This window comes from Crinia signifera, chromosome 7 (assembly GCF_055691185.1).
Source record: "Crinia signifera chromosome 7, ASM5569118v1, whole genome shotgun sequence".
Classification (NCBI taxonomy): domain Eukaryota; kingdom Metazoa; phylum Chordata; class Amphibia; order Anura; family Myobatrachidae; genus Crinia; species Crinia signifera.
The window spans coordinates 78,130,102-78,150,287 of NC_139223.1; the positions used below are offsets into that span (position 1 = coordinate 78,130,102).

The 20,186-nt window shown below is 41.7% G+C and overlaps 1 protein-coding gene across 3 annotated transcripts in view; it reads left to right on the forward strand.

Moving 5' to 3' along the window:
* The window catches only part of GRIN2A (glutamate ionotropic receptor NMDA type subunit 2A), a 563,594-nt gene that overhangs the window by 534,580 nt on the left and 8,828 nt on the right, over nt 1-20,186 (forward strand). For all 3 annotated transcript variants that reach the window (XM_083153363.1, XM_083153365.1, XM_083153364.1), the window contains one exon: nt 13,838-14,076. In XM_083153363.1, the coding sequence (XP_083009489.1) occupies nt 13,838-14,076 (239 nt within the window). The remainder of the gene's footprint in view (nt 1-13,837; nt 14,077-20,186) is intronic.

Below are 20,186 nucleotides of genomic sequence, written 5' to 3' on the forward strand. Positions count from 1 at the left end.
GTTGACAGGGTCTAAATGTCAACATGAAAAAGGTCGACATGGTGAAAAGGTCGACAGACAAAAGGTCAACATGGTAAAAGGTTGACTTGAGTTTTTAATGTTTTTAGGGTGTCTATGTTGACATAGGTCACCATGGACCCTGTCTAAGTGTACCGCATCCCCTGCGAAGCCGGGGCGGGTCACTAGTTTCCCAAATATAATCTGTAACCATTTTCACACTGTGTAATTTTTGTAAATAAGCATTGTTCTTTATTTGTATTTAAAGCTTTCCTTTTTTTTTTTTTTTTTTTTTTTTTTTAATTCATTCTTTATTTGTAAATTTTTCATTAAAATCCTTTTACATATTCAATTTACACAATGCAGTGTTGGTGTTATTTACATATTTCTCATTTTTCTTGAAATCAACATCTCCATTTCCCCTGGTGCTGCGGTGTCCCAGCCCCCGTCGGCCTGATTTATCCTTGCCTATATTTGTTCCATGTTTAACTTAAGGTGATTACTGTTTTTACCATAGGGGTATTGTTATTTTTCATTTTTAAAGTGCAATGTCGCATTTAAATCCTTAATTATTTTGCTATTATAGTGTGTTTCTGCTCTTTATATACCTGTCTGGTTTTAATGTGCTTATGTAGTTAATCCACTTGGCTTCCTAGTTCAGTTTCCTGTTCATACCTCCCTCCGATGTCCCAGCCGAGGGTGGATAGCGCACCACAGCACCAAACCCCCAATTCACGTATAATATGCAAATATTACAGATCTTAATTTTCGTTTTTCTTCCTATTTCCCATCTTTTTTATTTTTATTTCCCCCCCCCCTTCCCTTTCTCTTCCCTTCAAACCTCCCCCCTTCCTATCCTCCCACCCCCCCCAGAACTCCCCAGGTTAACATCGGTCTTATCAAAATTCTGTCTATTTTAGCTCTCATCACTCCATCTGTTCCATATTTGATGATATTTACTCTCCATTCCCCTAATGAGGTATAAATATTTCTCGTGTGTTTTAGTTTCTTGGACTAAAACTTTCCAATAGGCTATTTCTGGCCCTTCTTGTGCCATCCACTTCTGTGCGATGCACACCTTGGCCAACATACATAAATTATTAAAAAACTGTCTCACCGGTTTGCTCAGCAATCCCCCTTCTTCTATGGTTAATATACATGCTCTAGGTGTACAGCACCCACGGGGGATTCCCTTCATTACCAATATATTTATAACCCCCTCCCAGAACTTAGCAACACTTGGGCATGTCCACAACAAGTGCAGGAAAGTTCCGGAGGGGTCCTGGCATTTGGGGCAGTTGGTGTTATTTCTGCCTCCAAATTTATGCAGCCGTTCCGGCGTCATGTAGGTCCTATATATTAGAAATAACTGAATCTGTTGGAAGCGTATTTGGTTTGTGGCAGTTTTTACATTATTCAGGGCTTTGCCCCACTCCTCCCTTGTGATGGGTCCCAAATCCTCTTCCCATCTACTCTTTATGCCTCCCAGTCCCTCCTTCTGCTTATTATTAATTAGTTCTTTATAACAAAAAGCAATTTCATGTCTTGCGGGAATTCTCTTTATTAGTTTTTTTGTTTGAGACTCGCTTATATCTGGTTTCTGTCCTTGAAATTGTTTCTCTAGGCCATGTCTTAGTTGAATGTAGCGAAATAAGTGGGAATTGGGGAGTGAGTAATCTGATTTTAATGCTTGAAATGATCGTAACTCATCTCCCTCATATAACTGTCCAATCTCCTTTATGCCCTTTTGCGCCCAAGTTCTTTCCATTTGTAATTCTTTTAATTCCCTCAGGGGGGGAGCGTTGTGCAGCGGCATTTCCGGGTCTAATCCTTGAGTCTCAAGCAATTTTTCTACATGCCTCCATACCCTAATTCCCTGGACTATCATTGGTGGCCAGGCGCGTTTTAAATTGCCACTTAGGAGCAATTGTAAAGGGGTATGACCCGGAGAGACCATCTCTACTAGTTCGTATATCAGCTCATATTCACCCCCTTTCTGGATCCATTTTTTTAAATGGGTCAGGTGGGCGGACAGGTAACATAACCAAAAATCTGGAAGGGCCAGTCCTCCTTCTCCCTTTCGCTTCATTAAGTTATTTTTCTTAATACGGGCTCTCTTGCCCCCCCATACTAAGGATGATATAAGGCCTTCTAATAATAAAAATATTCTCCGAGGGAGATATTGCGGGGTGTGACCCAAAATATACGCTATTTTTGGTTGGATGATCATCTTGACCAAATTGACACGTCCTGTCATTGTCAAGGGTAACTTACTCCATGTCTTCACCCTCGTTTTAACATATTCAATTTGTGGTGTTACATTGAGTATTTCAAAGCTTTCTATCCTTCGCGAGACCCATATTCCCAAATACTGGAATTTATCGACCCATTTCAGCGGGGTAGTTGTTATCTGTTCGGGAGGGGGGTTATCACTTAGGGGGAGGACACAAGACTTAGCCCAGTTTATCTTAAGACCAGCAAAATCTCCATATTCATTGATTATATCTAAGACTATTGGCAACACCCTGTAGTGATTATTGATAAATAATAATATATCATCCGCATAGAGTGCGATGCGGTCTTCCCGTTGCCCTATTCTCAGCCCTTCAACCTCTGGACTGCCTCTCACTATGCATACCAGAGGTTCAATTGCAATTGCAAATAGTCCCGGTGACAAGGGGCATCCCTGTCTTGTTCCTCTGCCGATCTCAAATCTTGAGGTGATGTAACCGTTGACAGATACCCTTGCCACCGGGGCTCTGTACAACATTTTAATCCAATTAATAAAAACTGGGCCTATCCCTATCCATTCCAGTGCTTGCCAAAGAAAATCCCACTCTATGGAATCAAAAGCCTTAGCGGCGTCTAAAGCAATTACCGCTGGGTTGTGGCTATTAAACTGTGGAGTTTGGAGGTGGCAGTAGAGTTTTCTTAAATTAGTAGTGGTTGATCTTCCCGGTATAAAACCGGATTGATCCGGGTGGATTATCTCGCTGATAACATTATTTAATCTTTTGGCCAATATTTTGGCCAGGATTTTGATATCATTAGTTAACAGCGAGATTGGACGATATGATTCGGCCAAGCTTGGGTCTTTATCTTTTTTGGGGATTACTATAATTAAAGCCTCTGTCATGGATGCAGATATGGTTCCTCTCGCGTAGAGCTCCGGGATCAATTCCAGGAGCTTCAGTGAGAAGAACTTACTGTGTCTCTTGTACATTTCCTGTGGGATGCCATCCATTCCAGGGGCCTTACCTCCGGGGGTGTCTCTTATTGCCTCTTCTATTTCCTCTAGGGTAATTGGGGCATCTAACATGATTCTGGATTCTTCTGTTAGTACTGGGTGAACTATACCCCTAAGGTATCCATGGATTTCCTCCGGGGTATTACTTTGCTGAGACGTGTAAAGTTCTTTATAGAATTGCCTGAATCTATTGGCTATTTCTGGTGTGTGTGTAAGTGCCCCACCTGCATCGTCCCTGATCTCTGTTACAGTATTCGTAGCACGGTCTGCTTTTACCAGCCCTGCTAGGAAACTCCCAGGCCTGTCTCCTTCCATATATCTGGCGTGTCCCGCGAATAGCTCTCTATACATTATTTTGTCTTGTAGGTGTTTACGCCATCCCTCTTGGGCTTTAATCCAATTCTCCTTATTTTCTTGGGTTTTCACTTGTATGTATTGTTGTTCTAACCTCACACAGTTTACCTCTAGTCTCTGTTCCTCCTTTTTGTGAGTTGCTTTTAGTTTAGCTATTTCCTTTATTAATGAGCCCCTGAGAGTTGCTTTAAATGTATCCCAGATGACCTCTGCCGATGCTGAGCCCTGGTTAAGTTTAAAAAAGTCATGCCACTGGGGTTCAAGATTTTCGTCTACTTTAAAATGAGTAAGCCATTTGGCGTTTAATTTCCATAGAGAGAATCCCTTCTCCTCCCCTAGGTCCACACTTAGTTCTAACGGGGAGTGGTCTGATATGCCCCTAGTGAGATAATGCACCGTGCGTATCCTTGGCATCCAGTCTCTAGTGACAAGTGCCATATCGATTCTAGAAAAGGTGTTATGTGTACTAGAGAAGCATGAATATTTCTGTTCCCCTGGGAATCTTGTTCTCCAAGCATCAACTAATCCCATATCTCTTACCATGTTTGCAAACCCATTTCCCCGATTTCTACCACTTCCTTCCTTATCTAGTATGGGGTCCAAGATATTATTAAAGTCCCCTAACATCAGTACCGGGGTTCTTGGGAACAGTGCCATAAACTCAGCGGCTTTTTTCAGTATCTCGAAGTTGAAGGGAGGAGGGATATATACTGTCATGATTAGACATTCCAACGGACCCAATTTACACTTTATGAATATATATCTTCCATTTGGGTCAGTTTGAATATTTATTGGTGTAAAGGGGATTCCTCTTCGGATCAAAATCGAAGTACCTCTGGATGTATTGGTAAAAGTGGAATGGTAAGCCCATCCTATCCAGGGTTTTTTAAGAGCCATGACTTTACCTCCCACCAAGTGAGTCTCCTGAAGACATATTATGTCGGCCGTATATTGTCGAATCTGGCGCAAAATTAGGGATCTTTTTATTTTATCATTAATCCCCCTCACATTCCATGTGAGGAAGCTATATTTCATGTTAACCATTGGTCAGGAGTAAGCGTCCTTCTCTTCCCCCCCACACCAAAAAAACAGAGAGTAAAAACATACTAAGCAGAGTGTTATATCTAAATTTGACCTTGTTAACCTGATTTTCTCCCCCTTTCCCTTCCCCCCTTCCCCCCACCCTGCATGCCCTATATCTTTTCTCTCCCTGACATGCTTCGTAGCCCCTCCCTCCTTCCACCTCCGGTTCCCTACTCTATTGCTCGGTCTAACAATACACATCGGTCTAGGGCAATCTATCTAATGGCTACGAGCCAGGAGCTCTCTCCTGCTCCGAAAAAACCCTTTCGGTATAAAATCCCCAGTGACTAAACCCTCGACTTTAGGGAGTATATTTATTTATCCCTCCTTTCACCTCCCTCCCCCCCCCTTCCCCACCAGACAGGAAGGACAGAAGAAAAAAAAAAAGGTAAATAAATAAATAAAACACCTGTTCTCCACTCTTAATCCTAAATTGCAGTTAAATCCTTACGCCGTTTGGCAGCAGCCTGATTTCAGAGTACCTATGTACATAGTGTTTTTCCTTCTTTTCCCTCCTTCCCTTTCTCCTCCCCTCTATCCCACTTATTTGTCAACATTATAACTCCCAATCATACATTTAGTACCTCAGATAGTAATTTATATCCCGCCTACTTGTGGCGTTTGATTTAAACTTTTCACAGGGGTTTATCCTCCCTTACTGCTGCTGTCCCATATCTGGCATTATTCTATCTCTCCAACTGCTTTTAGGGTTCAAATCTAACTATAAGATCCCTTTAAAAACATCCTCTCCTGTTGACCTGTGTTTAATTACAACATAATTTAACTAAGTGTCTACATTTACTAATCTCATCACAGTGTTATTTATACATTTTCATGAGCACTCAGTGTCCTATTATATATAGCAATAGTTTTCCCTTATTATTACAACCCCAGGTGCTACCTTATTTAATTTATGTGCCAGCATTTATATTTTCATTTCCAAAAATTAATAAATCATCCTATTATGAACACCGTATCTCATTAATCAGTGCTTAAATAATTCATCCCTTTATACACACCCTCCTATTTACCAGTGTTTAATCACCACATTATTTAGTTGAGTGTTCACGCTTACTATTTCCATTATAGTGTTATTCAAATTATTATATGAGCACTCAGTGTCCTATTATCTATTATATATAGCAATTATCTTCCCTTACTGTTACTACCCAACATATAACATTATTTAATTTGCATAACATCATTTATACTTTCAGTCCAAAAAAAAAATGATAAGTCATCATGTCATGAACACCGTGGTTCATTAACCAATGCTTAATTACAACATTTTTTCCCTTAAATATCACCATTTTAAATTTTCTTTCCAGTGAAAAAAAGTGACACAGGAAGAAGAGAGAGAAAAAAAAAAAAAAAAGAAATATATAAAAAAAAAAAAAAAAAAGAAAAAAAAAAAAAGGAGGGTATTCTGTCCTAACCCACAGATTCGGCAGTCCGAAGTGTCCAAGGTTAATTGGGCCTTACTGGACGTTTGCCTGGGAACTTGGTGTCCAGCCAGGCCGCTGCTTCTTTAGGCGTCAGAAAAAACTTAGTTTCACCTTCACAAATCACCCGAAGCTTGGCTGGAAAGAGTATAGCGTATTGTATTTCCAGTTCTCTCAAACGTTTTTTCACTTCGTAGAACTGTGCTCTTTCCCGCTGTACCCCTATAGCGTAATCTGGGAACACTGAGATTTTTATGTTATCCCAAGTCAGTGAGCCTTGAGCCCTAGTTAGTTTTAATACTGTGTCTCGGTCTGAGTAATGTAGCATCTTTGCTATAAATGTACGGGCTGGTGCCCCAGGGGGGGGTGTTCTTAGGGGTACCCGATGTGCTCTTTCAACTGAGAAAAATCTTGAAAATGCTTCTTGGCCGTAAACTTTAATCAGCCAGTTTTGCAGAAAAAGTTCCGGGTTTGTTCCCTCAATTTTTTCGGGCAGGCCCACTATTCTTAAATTATTTCTCCGGGAGCGCCCCTCCAGATCTGTAATTTTAGAATTAACTAGTTTCAACTGAGTGGCCATATTTTCCATCTTCTCAGTCATAGGAGAGACCAGGTCCTCCAAAGTTGATGTACGGGTCTCTACCTCTTTAACTCTTTCCTTGACCCTCTGTACTGCTTGCTTCATTATATCCAGGTCCTGTTGGACCTTCTCAATTTTATTGGCAAGTCGCCCTTCGCTTGCTGCGAGGGCGTCTAATACTTTTTGTATAGAGGCTCCAGTTTGTTCGGCTTCTGGGGGGGTGACCGGGGGGGAGTTCTCCTCTCTTGTGGGGAGTGTTGGGGTACCCGGTTGTCTGGCATACTTTGAGAGTTTATTAGCCGCAGCCGTGCTTGGGTTCTTAGGCATTCTCAGCACTTATATATATTTCCGTGGGAGAGTAAGGTGGAGAGGGTTTAAGTGTTTAATATTATTGGTCCGCACTTTCAGTTAGCTCTCTGATGTTTTAACACTCCTTAACTTAATCTTGTTTGGCACAAGGGTGGAGTGGAAAACCCAAAAAAAAAAAAAAAAAAAGAGAGGAAAAAAAAAAATTAAGTGTTACTCACATTCAGAGATGACTGCGTGTTGGGGCCAGTGACAGTTTTTCACTTTGGCTAGCCAGCCGACAGGTAACTCTTCTACCCCAATCACCCCGTCTCTCACTCAGGGGGGGGGGGGAATTTTCACTGCCCGGCTCTGTTAGCTGCTCCAGCTCTCACCAGGGGCCGCCGTTGGATGCCTGTATTTTGAGTCAGCACTGCCGGCTAAAGATCCCTGCAGCTCTATTCCCTGGGCTCCGTCTCTCACTCAGAGCCTCTGCCCGTATTTGCTGGCTCCAACCCTCTCCTGTGTCCGGCCGGCGTCTCCCTCCGCTCACCACCTCCTCACAGCCGACGGCTGATTAGTTGCGCTGGGCACCCCCGCTGCGTCTCCGTCTATGTGTCCGCCGTCACAGCAGCAGCCCCGTCTCTCACCCGGGGTCACTGCCCGGCGCACCTTGCTTCCGTGCCTCGCGGTTTTGTGTCCAGCGTCCTCAATGCATCAGACGCCAACACACCAGCGCCTGCAGTCTGTGACTCCGTTCTCTGCGCCACAGGGTAAGCGGCTACCGTATGCTCTTGTAATGAAGGGGGGGGGGGGGTAATCTTCCTTACTTCCTCCCGTCAAAGGTCACTCATCACTGGGGTAAATTAAGCAGGATTCCTGGATGGCTCATGGAGCAGGAGAGACTCGAGCAGCACGTCTCACTCCCTGCTCTCCGTTGCCACGCCCCCAGCTAAAGCTTTCCTTTACTTGTTTTTTTTTCTTCATATATGCTCTAGAACTCTGTCTTTGGGGAATTTATTAGATTTCTAAATGTAGTTACACTTTAACTGTTTTTGATTGCTACAACCAGGGTTACTGAGCAGGCACACTTGTGATAGAAAACAGGGCTGCCACCAGAAATTGTGGGGCCCGGGCCTGACAAAATCCCGGGAATCCCCCCCCCCCCCCCGCTGTGTAGTAAAAGGATACCTGCAGCTTCTACGGCAAGTCCACCCGAGTCCTCCAGCATCTGGCATGCTGGCCGCCCACACTGTAAGCCCCACAATGATGTCACACCTCGTGCGGCATACAGTGCGAGCGCCCAGCATTCCTGCTGCCCACTGCACTGCCTGTGTATGTCCCCAGGCAGCAGGAGGAATCGGCCGGGCAGAGGGATGGCTGTGTATGTGCAGTGGACTGCGGAGGACCCGCGGCCCGCTGTTGTGAAGTGGGGGGCGGCGGCCAGCTGAACCGTGGGCGAGGGCCGGCTGCAGTGAATGGGGGTACTGGCGGCTGCTTCCCTGACCCTACCCTCTGTCAGAGTTCGAGCCCAGGACAGTTGTACCCATAGCACCCCCCTGATAGAAAAGATAAGTGTATGGTACTGTACAACGAGTAGAGAGATAAAATATTATTTATATTCAGTTTTGCACTCAGTACATTAGGTTTTGGGGATCTGCGCAATCATAGTCCTGATGCTAGTGTAATACAATGATGGTAAATCAATTATATGGTCATAGTCTCAATGCAAAATCAGGGAGACTTACTGTTGTCACTGACGGTCCTTGACCCACGAGTATAGTGCGGTCGGGATTCTGGCATCTGTATTTCGACCGTTGGGATTCCGACCGCCGGCATATTGACCACATCCCCATGAAACATCTTTGGCTACAGTAATTAATCTCCATATGGCTCTTTAACAATATTCCCTTATATACGCCATTGGTAATTGATCACCTAAATAATCCCTTTTGTCTATTTTTACTTTACAAGCATTTTTTTTTCCTATTTATGGCGGGCATTAAATCCTACACATTGTAAATACACACTTTAACCATCCCACATAAAGGATGCTTAAAGCTAAACATATTCATTAATCTTTATGAAATGTTAAACACTTAGACATAAATCCATTACATAATACTAAGCTTATGATTTGCAATTAAATTAATGCAAACACTTTACAAAATGTTCCTTAAATTGCAATCTGTAGTTAATGTTTGAACAAATTTATTCCCATCTGATATTTTCAGATTTAAAAGTGCACCCCGAGGACTCAGATGTCATTAAATCTTGGGCAATGTGTCTTGATTATGATGTTTCAATGGACAGACATTTTTAGAATCCTTTCTCTGTTATTAATCAAATAAGGTCCCTGGCCCAGGAAATGCAGTAAAATCTTTACATTGAATAAAATTAATATGTATTTTTTCTGAAAAAAATATACAGTACAGATAAGTTGCTAACCTCTATAAGGGTCATTTATTTAGTTTAGTCAATAGGTGGCAGTATTTAACCATCTTGTACAAGCAGAGGAAAAAAAGGATTGTGACTGCCATTTTGGAAATTTCTGAAGGACTGTGGGTCTAATTCATACCTATTCGCTAGGCTGTGTCCATTCATAGCCCAGCAAGTGGATAAATGCCGCCCTCCGCCCCACCAAACGTTTGGCCCTCCCACCAACTGAATCCGTTCCCTAGCATGCGACTGGATGCATTTGCATACACATCCGCTCACATGCACTGGAGAGAAATCACCCTAGAATGATTTCTCAGTAAGAAATGTCAGCCTGGACTGACTTTTTCAACGCCTGCTATGCGCCGAATTCGGGCAGGCAGTGACATCATGTGATGTCAGCCGCCCACCCCAAGCATGCATCGACACACCTGCATTTGCAGTGGTACACACATAAAACACTGGGCACTGCTCTGCTTCCATCTCATGCCCACCACACTTGTGCATATTCACGAATGCACAAACCCCCGACAATCGGGATGGGGACAAATTCATCCCTCTACGAGCGGGCCTGAATCGGCATGCGGTCAAATGTAAAAACATCACTTTAGCCCTTCATAGTATCACTACTAGGGAAGCCAATCCCTTGGCATTTTTTCCATCTCGGGATTCGGGATTGAAAAATGCTCGATCCCGGGATTGGCGGGGAGCCGGGAGAGGTCTCAGGGAGCAAGGAGCAGGGTGGGTAGGCAGGAGCAGGCAGGAAGCCGGGTGGGGGAGAGAGGAGAGAGTTGTCTGTGAGCCAGGTGGGTAGGCGGGGTCTCCAGGAGCCAGCCAGCAGCACGTCTTGGCTGTCTGTGCGGCCTGCGCAGTGTGACCTATGACCTCGTCTCGCTGAGCAGGGCCACACTGCCGGGTACAGGGGAAGTCGGGCATGCGCAGTCTAATCCCGAAATCCCGGTGTTTTGGGGGCCAAATCCCGGGATCCCGCCGATCCCGGGATTGGCCACCCTAATCACTACATACTGTACCTTTTGAATTATTTTAGTTTTTCTTCCACAATGTTAATTTGTTAAAGCTTAATTTATGCCTTAAATTAGTGATGATAGTAGAGGGAAATTGGGCCTGTCATGCATTCATGTATCCAACAACAAAGCCGTCATCCCTTCAACTATAATGAAATATCTTTTTATGCAACATTCCATTTCTTTTTACAAGTGGGTGGATTTCATGTCACATTCATATGCCTAAAGGGAAATGTAATGTTGAAATCTCAGAAGTCTGCAGTTTTGACAACTCACTCTTCATTCCATTTACCCCTTGGCCTCATTACATAAGGAATGCCCCGATCCATTAAACTCTTCCCATCAGTAAATGATCACTGCTACCTCCATCATGAAGCTGCTGTCCCTTTACTGTATTAGCTAAAAAACCAAAACACAATTACCGTTATCACCTTATTAAGCAAAATCATTTTGCTGAAAACATAAGAAACAAATAATAATTTGACGTATGTTCATCATTGTTCTTTGTGTGTATACAGATTTTTTAGCTAATATACAAACATACAGATACATATTTATAGGAAGCTGCTGTAAATAATAATATGATCATTTAAAACTGTTTTCATTTTAATTATTTTATTTTAAATTTGATCCATTATTTTGCATATGTATTATATAGCTAGTAGACAGGTTGCAGTACATGCATGGATATTTCACATAATCCTAGGCCTGCATTCCACGCATGCTTATATTCAATGCTTAGCAAACAGGTAAACGCCGCGCCTGCCGCCCTGGTGAATATCTGAGCAAATTCCCGCATTTGCATGGGAGTGGATGTGTACACTTACACATCCACTCACATGCGCCCTCATGGGCGAAAAATCATTCGATGTCAGACACTACTATACCATGCTCATAAGTTAGATGATCTCACTGCATTTAAATAACCACCATCCTGTCACCTCCCAGTCACGTTGAGGATCAAGTAAGACATTTACAAAAACTTGCATGTGACTTGCAACTGCAACTTTGGACTTGAGACACATGCACAGTGCAATATAGACACATGCATAGTAGAAACAAAGGTTGACATTCTTTGCGGGGTTTTTTCTTTTTATAATTTGCGGGGATTTTTTTCGCAAAAACGGCTGAAATCGCATGTTTTTCCATTTTCGCATATTTAATGAGCTGCGAAAATGTGAAAAAAGTGCGATTTTGGCCAACAAGTTGGACACACTGGAAATGCAATGGCTGCTTTTCGCAGCACATCGCATCCAGATGTTTTCACATTAAAAAGTATACAAATCGCATATTTAATGGTATGCGATTTGTATAAACTGTGTCTATAATTCGCCCAAAAATAAGACCAGGTTCTGATGGGCGAATTAGCCAGAACCCTGCACAGATCATTGCGATCTGTGCAGGGTTCTGGTGTAAAAACAAGTTTAAACAGTTGAAATAAAAAAAAAAAAACCAGCGCGGGGTCCCCCGCCAGAGCATAACCAGCCCCGGGCTCATTGAGCCGGTGCTGGTGACATAAAATCAGGGTCCCCGACAAATAGGGGTCCCCTTGATTTAATGAAACCAGCACCAGGCTCAAGGTCCGGCGCTGGTTCCCGAAATACGGGGGACAAAATGACTAGGGGTCCCCCGTATTTCAAGAACCAGCACCAGACCCAACCAGCCAGCAGGGTAATGCCACAGCTGGGGGACACTTATTATATAAGGTCCCGCGGCCAAAGCATTATCCCCCTGGCTGGTCAGCATGGGCAGGGGTCCTGGGGAAGTGGGGACCCCCCCAATGAAGGACTTACCAGCCCATGCTGAAAGTCCGGGGCTGTCCCCGATGCCCCTGGGCGGTGGGCATCGGGCTGATGCAAATTGTAAAAAAAATATTAAAAACTATTGTTTTCTACTGTAGAACTATGAGTCCCAGCAAGCCTACCCCGCATGCTGAGACTTGGAGAACCAGAAGTCCCAGCATGCGGGGCATTAAAGGGCCCGCTGGCACTTGTAGTTCTACAGTACAAAAAATAGTTAAATAAAACACACTGACACCCTGAAAAATAAAAGTTTAATACATACATAACACACACACTGATACTTACCTACCTTGAGCCCGTAGGTCGGTCCTTGAGCCGGACTTGAGCCTGGTGCTGGTTTCATTAAATCAAGGGGACCCCTATTTGTCGGGGACCCTGATTTTATGTCACCATCACCGGCTCAATGAGCCCTGGGCTGGTTATGCTCTGGCGGGGGACCCCGCGCTGTTTTTTTTTTTAAATTGTGATTTCCTGCAAACGTGCGATTTTCAGACCTGAAAATCGCACATTTTCAGGACTAAAGAAATCCCACCAAATCACACCTATTCCCACTATTTGGCCCGTTTTTCGCATCTCATTAAATATACGAAAAACGGGCCAATCTTGCGATTTTCAAAAGTGCGATTTGGTGCGATAAAAAACATGCGGATTTTACCACATAGCATAGAATGTCACCCAAAATCTCTGTGTGTGACAACAACATTATGGGGGTTATTCTGATTCACTCGGAAAGGCACAATCACTCTCTAATGGACAAAACCATGTGCACTGCAGGTGGGGCTGATGTAACACGTGAAGTAACACTATGTCCACTTTAAAATTAGTGACTTCACATAAGTGGTCAAATTGCAAATATGTGTGATGTGTAATGTAGTTATTCAGTATTATTTTCAGTGGGGCAATAGATGCATGCATCAGCTCAATGCAAAATGTGCATTGTAGTTACTGTGGGTGATCATGAGTGTCCTAGCAAAATTCTAAGAAGAGTAGAATTCCTAAAGCGGGCTAACGATGAGATAGGTCAATCCAGGATTTCTGGCGTGTAAGCAAGTTAGATAGGAGAAATGGGGTGCACAACTGGAATGTAATAATATGGAACGATGTGCTGTAAATATGTGAATATGTACTTCTTTTTTATAATGCAAGGAAAAAAACAAAATAAAGAATCACTGAATTTAAAAAACATTTGTAGTAAAACATGCCTTATACATGACAGTACTGTAAATCCACCATAATATTACATGGTGGAATGAATAAATGAATGATGAAAAAAAAAATCTTAAAAACAGTCGTTTTTAAACTTCAAGCATTATTGATTTTACTATGGAGAACTCACGCATGTGCAACAGTGGTTTTCAAAAATGAAAGTTGCACTCACTGGGGACTCAATTCATTACACAGCCACATAATACACCACCTTGCGTCTGAATATGTCCCCCATTGTCCAGACACATGTATATGTAACAGGGCTACTTTATCGCAGTACGCACCAGACGGAGATTACATGAATGTGGCAACAGTGCAGCAAGCAAACCATACACACAATATTCCATATAGAATAACTACAATTATTTTCTGTTGTTTAGGTGAGATGGAAGAATTGGAAACGTTGTGGCTCACTGGTATCTGCCACCATGAGAAGAATGAAGTTATGAGCAGTCAGCTGGATATAGACAACATGGCCGGTGTATTCTACATGCTGGCTGCCGCCATGGGATTAAGTCTGATTACTTTTGTCTGGGAACATTTATTTTACTGGAAACTGAGATTCTGTTTTACTGGTGTTTGTGCAGAAAAACCGGGGCTGCTGTTCTCTATAAGCAGGGTAAGTAAGATAACTGTGCAATTCCGATTGCTGTGTTCCTAAATCTATTTTGTGGTTGTATTTTGGCTCCTCTAGATTCTGTTAAATTTGATGAATATGAAGAGCTATATTTATGAAGCCGCAGTGGTTGTAAGCTGCTTCTCTGCAGGTTGGGTCTAAAGATTTAAATCACTACTAACTTTCCATATAAAGCATGGCTTGCTTTACACTGTCATCGGGACGCATCAGGCATAGCATTTTGTTTACAATTTTTCCCACCTGAGCAATGCAAAATGTTGTCTATAAATGCTATGTATGGTAAGAATTGTACTTTGCGATGACAGGACTTCTGGGTTTATGACCCAGAGTCCTATCTGCATTTGCATGGCCACGTTCTGCATGGGGTGTTGGGAGAGATTTGATTGGATCCTTCTCAGTGGAGCTTGTAAAGGGCTCCATCTTCAAACCTTGCAATGAGAAATCACATGCCAGGACTTGGTGCATATGCGGTAAGCGGCCTTATCTCTGAAAACAATATTTTCAGAGGATTGGACACATTTTCAGCCTTTGTGTATCATGACCTGAATGTTTAAGCGGCGTTCAGCTTCAGTCTGCTGAGATGTGTGGCCTTACTAAGCACATGCTTTGTAACTCTAGTCCATAGATGTTAATGTAGAAGAATAACACGTTCACACATTTAAACCACTACTAATATTTCATAAATGGTAGAATAAATTAATGTCAGTGCTCCTTGATTTCTTTAGAGACAGTTTCATTGGATGTATCAAAAAAAACATTGACAAGCAGTGTACACCCAAAAATTGAAAACAGAAATACAGTAGTACCCTGTCGGGTATTTTAACAGGCGCTACGGTGGGTTGCCCTCCTAATTAGCAGCAGTATATATTTAAGGGTTAGTCAGTCCCTTATAAGCAAAGCAAAAAAGTACCATACAGGAATAACCTACGCTTTTGAAGAGATGTACCACAATTATCACATAGCGTGCAGAATAAATGTAATACAGGTTGAGTATCCCTTATCCGAAATGCTCGGGACCAAGAGCAGTCCGGATAAGGGAAAATTCCGGTTTTTGGAATATTTTTTTTTTTGCCATACTTACCTGCCCCTGCTGGGTCCCCGATGGTCCCTCGGCGTCCATTGAGTCCTCCGGCGTCCACGGCAGGCCACCAGCACCGTCTCCGGCGTCTCCAGCGGTCCCAGGAGTGCTTTGCGCAAGTTCCCACTACTCGCGCAAAGCACTCCTGGGACTGCTGGAGACGCCGGAGAGGATGCTGAAGGCCTGCCGTGGACGCCGGAGGACTTGGTAAGTATTAAAAGAGGGTTAGGGGAAAAAAAATGTTTTGAATTATTCCAAAAAACCACGGTTTTTGGAATAATTTGGATACGGGATGCCCGGATACGGGATACCCGACCTGTACATTTATTAATACATGAATGTGCAAATGATAAAACGAATAAAAATAAAAGTTTTTAAAAATGTCACATAAAACCAGTTGTAACGGTTTTGGGGCAGGCACTAAGGTATAAATTTTTGGGGTTTTTACAACATTTTCAAATGTTCAAAAACCCGGTCACCCTGTCCTCGCTGGGCAGGGTATCGCCATCTTTGGCATTGTTGCGGTAGGATGGTGATGTATTTAAATACATCCCACCCTTGGGAAGTGATCATCCCTTCTTATTTCCTTCACATCGGATCCTGTTCCTATAAAGGACTATTGAATGTTGTTTTGTACATGCAAGGAGGTAGATTTCAAAAAGGGACAGTCTTAGTGTAGCCACTCACGATTCGTTGGAGTCCTGCATCAAAAGGTGCTTGGATATTGCCCTGTGGATTGGTGCCAGCTGGATAAATGTACTCTGAAGGTGCTCCTCTGATAGTGCCAAATAAGATATTCAATGGAAGGGATGGATTTGTTGTAGGTCAACAATGGCCAAGTGGTGGGGTGACACACTGATGCGTTTCGCTGGGGTATCCCCAGCTTTTTCAAGCATCATTGAAAACCAGACACACCAGTATCTACATCTGCTAAATATGATTATACTTTTACACATGAAGAGGTGGAGAAATCTGAAAAATCTCAATAACATAGCAAACATTTGCCACTTTAGAACTATGGCTTCCACAAAATGAAACTACTGTTTTACTCAGAAATTCCCAAAACTGGTCCTCAATGCGCCCTAACAGTCCAGATTTTAAGGATATCCATGGCTGAGTAGAGATGGTTAAATCATATTGAATAAGGGGAAACAGTGAATTCCAAACATATTGCAATCCCGGTATCCTGTCGCACATCTATATGCAGTGGCATAACTAGGAACTTTGGACCCCTCTGCCCAAAATATTTCTGGAGCCTCCTCCCCCCATACATTTATCATATGTTTTTGTACCTAAATGCTCATTGCCAGGTGTTTCATGCTCGCTTCCAGGGGTTTCTTATTTATTGCCAATGTTTTTTTTTTGCTTGTCACAGTATATGTGGAGTACCTGATCCATGGCATTACATGCCCGTTGCCAAGGAGTTACATGCCAATTGCCAGGGTTGTGCATGCTCATTGCCAGGGGCTATATATATATATATATATATATATATATATATATATGTGTGTGTGTGTGTGTTCCTGGTTCAATATATATATATATATATATATATATATATATATATATATATATATATATATATATATATATATATATATATGTGTGTGTGTGTGTGTGTGTGTGTGTGTGTGTGTATCGCCACCCGGAATCTGTAACTTCCGGTGGTTAGCAATATATGCCACCCAGTGAGACCTCTAGCATCTGTCTCCTTCCATACGGAATCTGCAGAGACCATGCACCCCCACAGCGCTGGCTCCCCCAAGCCACCACTTGAGCTGCAGTGTCATTGTCACAAACTTTTTGGCAGGGGGGGAGCAAAATTTATAGTTACGCCACTGATTGTGCCTACTCTCTATTTTGCAAGGAATTACCTTACTTAATTCTGTCTGAAAGTAAAAATCTGTTTCTCTATAAATGATGGTGCCCGGTCGATAAAGCTAGATTCTAGGACTGAATATTGTGCTGCCAAAATAATTGTGAAAGCATCTGTTGTAAGGGGAATGTCTCCTAATGAAAGCTAAACAAAACAAGATACAATACATAAAAGTGCAAGTGTGCAGTAAATGTATAAGTAGTGAATGGCTTGATAGTGAAATGAAGACAAATTTAATGAACCGTATAATAAAAATAACAATATAAACCCACCATCTATTTAAAATCAGCTCTTACAACTTCAAATATTAAACATTGTGCTCTTACCAAACCCGATAGCAACAATATTAGAATCTCATTCAGTCCATCAACATAAAAAAGACAACAAAGTTCATAATCTTTATGATGCCTTCCAAATATGTCTGGGAAGTAGTGTGAGTGGACACAGACAACATGATTGCTTGCTCGTTGTGGTTGTCAGAAAACTTTTCTTAAATAGAAACATCTACAGTCATTTCTGATCCATAACATGTAGGTGTATGGTCCAATAGCATCAGTGTTTTAGTGTGTAGGATGCTTAATGCATTTCATAACGTAATCTGGTTAAGTAATCTTACAGTACATAATTTGGTAGATAAGATTAGGAATCTATTTTTCCTGTAAATGTCCTACTATTATGATAGAAATAATTGGCTCAAGTACATATGAACATTCTATTTTATATAGAAAGAGCATTTTCAAAAGTAAGTGGCAAAGTAATGTATGCAAACAACAATATATATACATACATACTGTATGAAATAATAAATGAAATCAATAGTCAAGGGGCTAGTGAAGACCTGTAATACAATAATAATAGTAATGTCCCAGGACTAGGGCCTTTTCCAATGAAGCTAGGCAGCTTTTCATTGTTATGGTTCCTGATGGTGAACTGCTTGATCCAATCCTGTAGTGATTTTGGAACAATGCTAAAGTCTCAAAATAGTAGCACAAGATAGCTTTCTTAGTTGGAGCCAAAGCTTGTCAGGAAAGGTTCTGCATAATTAAAGGAGCAAGGTCCCCGAATGGTGTCCTGATCAGGTAATTCACCCAGGGAGAGATGTCCCAGTGATGTATATTCGTGTGCAAGTGTCCCAGTGTAAGGTAAATAGCTCAACATGTTTATCTGGTTAGTTTAAAGTTCCAGCTTCTTCAGAAGCAAATACAGTATGTCTGTAGTCAACTACAGCCCTATGTATACCCCCGTATAATTAGGTCACATGGCTAGGAACTATATTGTTTGGGAATGGTCTAAGGTTTTCAGGAAAAAAAAGACTTTATCAAATATATATTATATAAAATGAGGTGAGATCTACCTGTTTGGCAGCACCAACTCACCATTTCTGTCTGATCCCCTCTATGGGGCAGACTGGAGGTAGGGATTATTTTGCCACTGCGTCCAGCTTTCAAGGTTGCTATGTGAAACCATTTCATTAACATCCGCTCACATGATGTGTTACTCAGGTGCATGGGGGGTGATGGGACGTGTAGTAATCCAGACAGTTTGGTGCAGTGGCGCTGTGCTTATGCAGACAGGTACAGTAGATCTCACCACAATTTATATAATATATATTTGTTAAATGACTTTTTTTCTCCTAAAAACCTTAGACCATTCCCAAACAACATAATTCTGAGTCATGTGACCCACTAAAACCAATTCACAATTATATATAATTGGTACACCTTGATAAAGGGGTAGCCATTCCCCAAAACGTTGGACACATGTATTAAATCACCTTAAGTTTACCTCGCGTGCCACTGTCTGCTTTCAGAAAAAGTATATATATATATATATATATATATATAAATATATATATATATATTAAATATATATGTATATATATATATATATATATATATATATATATAGAGAGAGAGAGAGAGAGAGAGAGAGAGAGAGAGAGAGAGAGAGAGAGAGAGAAATACAAATTCTGCGCAAAATCCTTAATGAAATAACAGCTTTCCGTCTGTGCAGAAAGTATGCAGTGCAGCTCACTCCAAATGGGGCTAGTCAGGCCTCAGGTTCTGTTCTCATGTCTATTTCTTCACTGGGAAAGGTGTCAGCGCAAAAAAGTCACTTACCTTTTTTCTATGCAACTGTATTTTGAGTTATTAAGGGAATAACTTTAGTGACCAGTGCTGCAGACACTCATTTCAGCGCCACAGAGTATAGACTCAAACCATTATACATTGTACTACCATCTTGGGCAGGGGTGGACAAACCTGTCCTCAAGATCTACCAACAGTGCATGTTTTACAGGCAACCTGTGGATCTATAGTAGGAATGAATGCAGCATGTTTTAAAATGTGACAGTTAGTTATGACTACAGTTGTGCACCAGCTTGGTAACCTGGAAAACGAGGACCGTTGGTAAATCTTGAGGACCAGTTTGGCCAGCCCTGATCTTGGGAATTAAACACTGTTCCTAAAGCACTATATATAGTTATGAATCATTTAATTGATTGTTTCTAAATTGAGAGACTGACTTTTTAAACTTATTTCAGCCTTTTTTTTAAAGTATTCAATATTTTGCAAGCACGTCCAATTAAACTGCAATACCAAGACTCAGGTATTCTGATATATTATATTAAAAGGTATTGAATTGATTTTTCTTCCTTTTCTTAATCCATTTTTGTAGCTCATGCCTTGGGCTGCATAAAGCTCAGAATTTTAAATATTTGAGTTTTTAACAATTGTCCCTGTAATTTGCTGGAAAAAAAAAGACCAATTAAAAAAAAAATCAGTAGCACACAAAACCAGCATACAATACTATAGCTGTGTCTGATGAAAGATCTAAGCCAGAGCTTCACATTAAATTGACTGAACAAAATGAACAATATTGAAGGACAATGCCAGACAGGTGCTTCTGAATGTTACTATTGTCCGGTCACAAAGTTGCAACATTCAAAAGCAGTGATAGAGCCGCTTACGGTGTAAAGAAAATATTAAAAATGCTCTTCCTTTTTTATACAATAGTGCTTGAATTGTCAAAATGCATGCATTCATTTGACAGCAAAATTACTATAGAGTGGCCTGAGAACTGCATTTGCCATTTGCTTTCATTATTCACTTACTGACCTTATTACCAATTTAATATAGC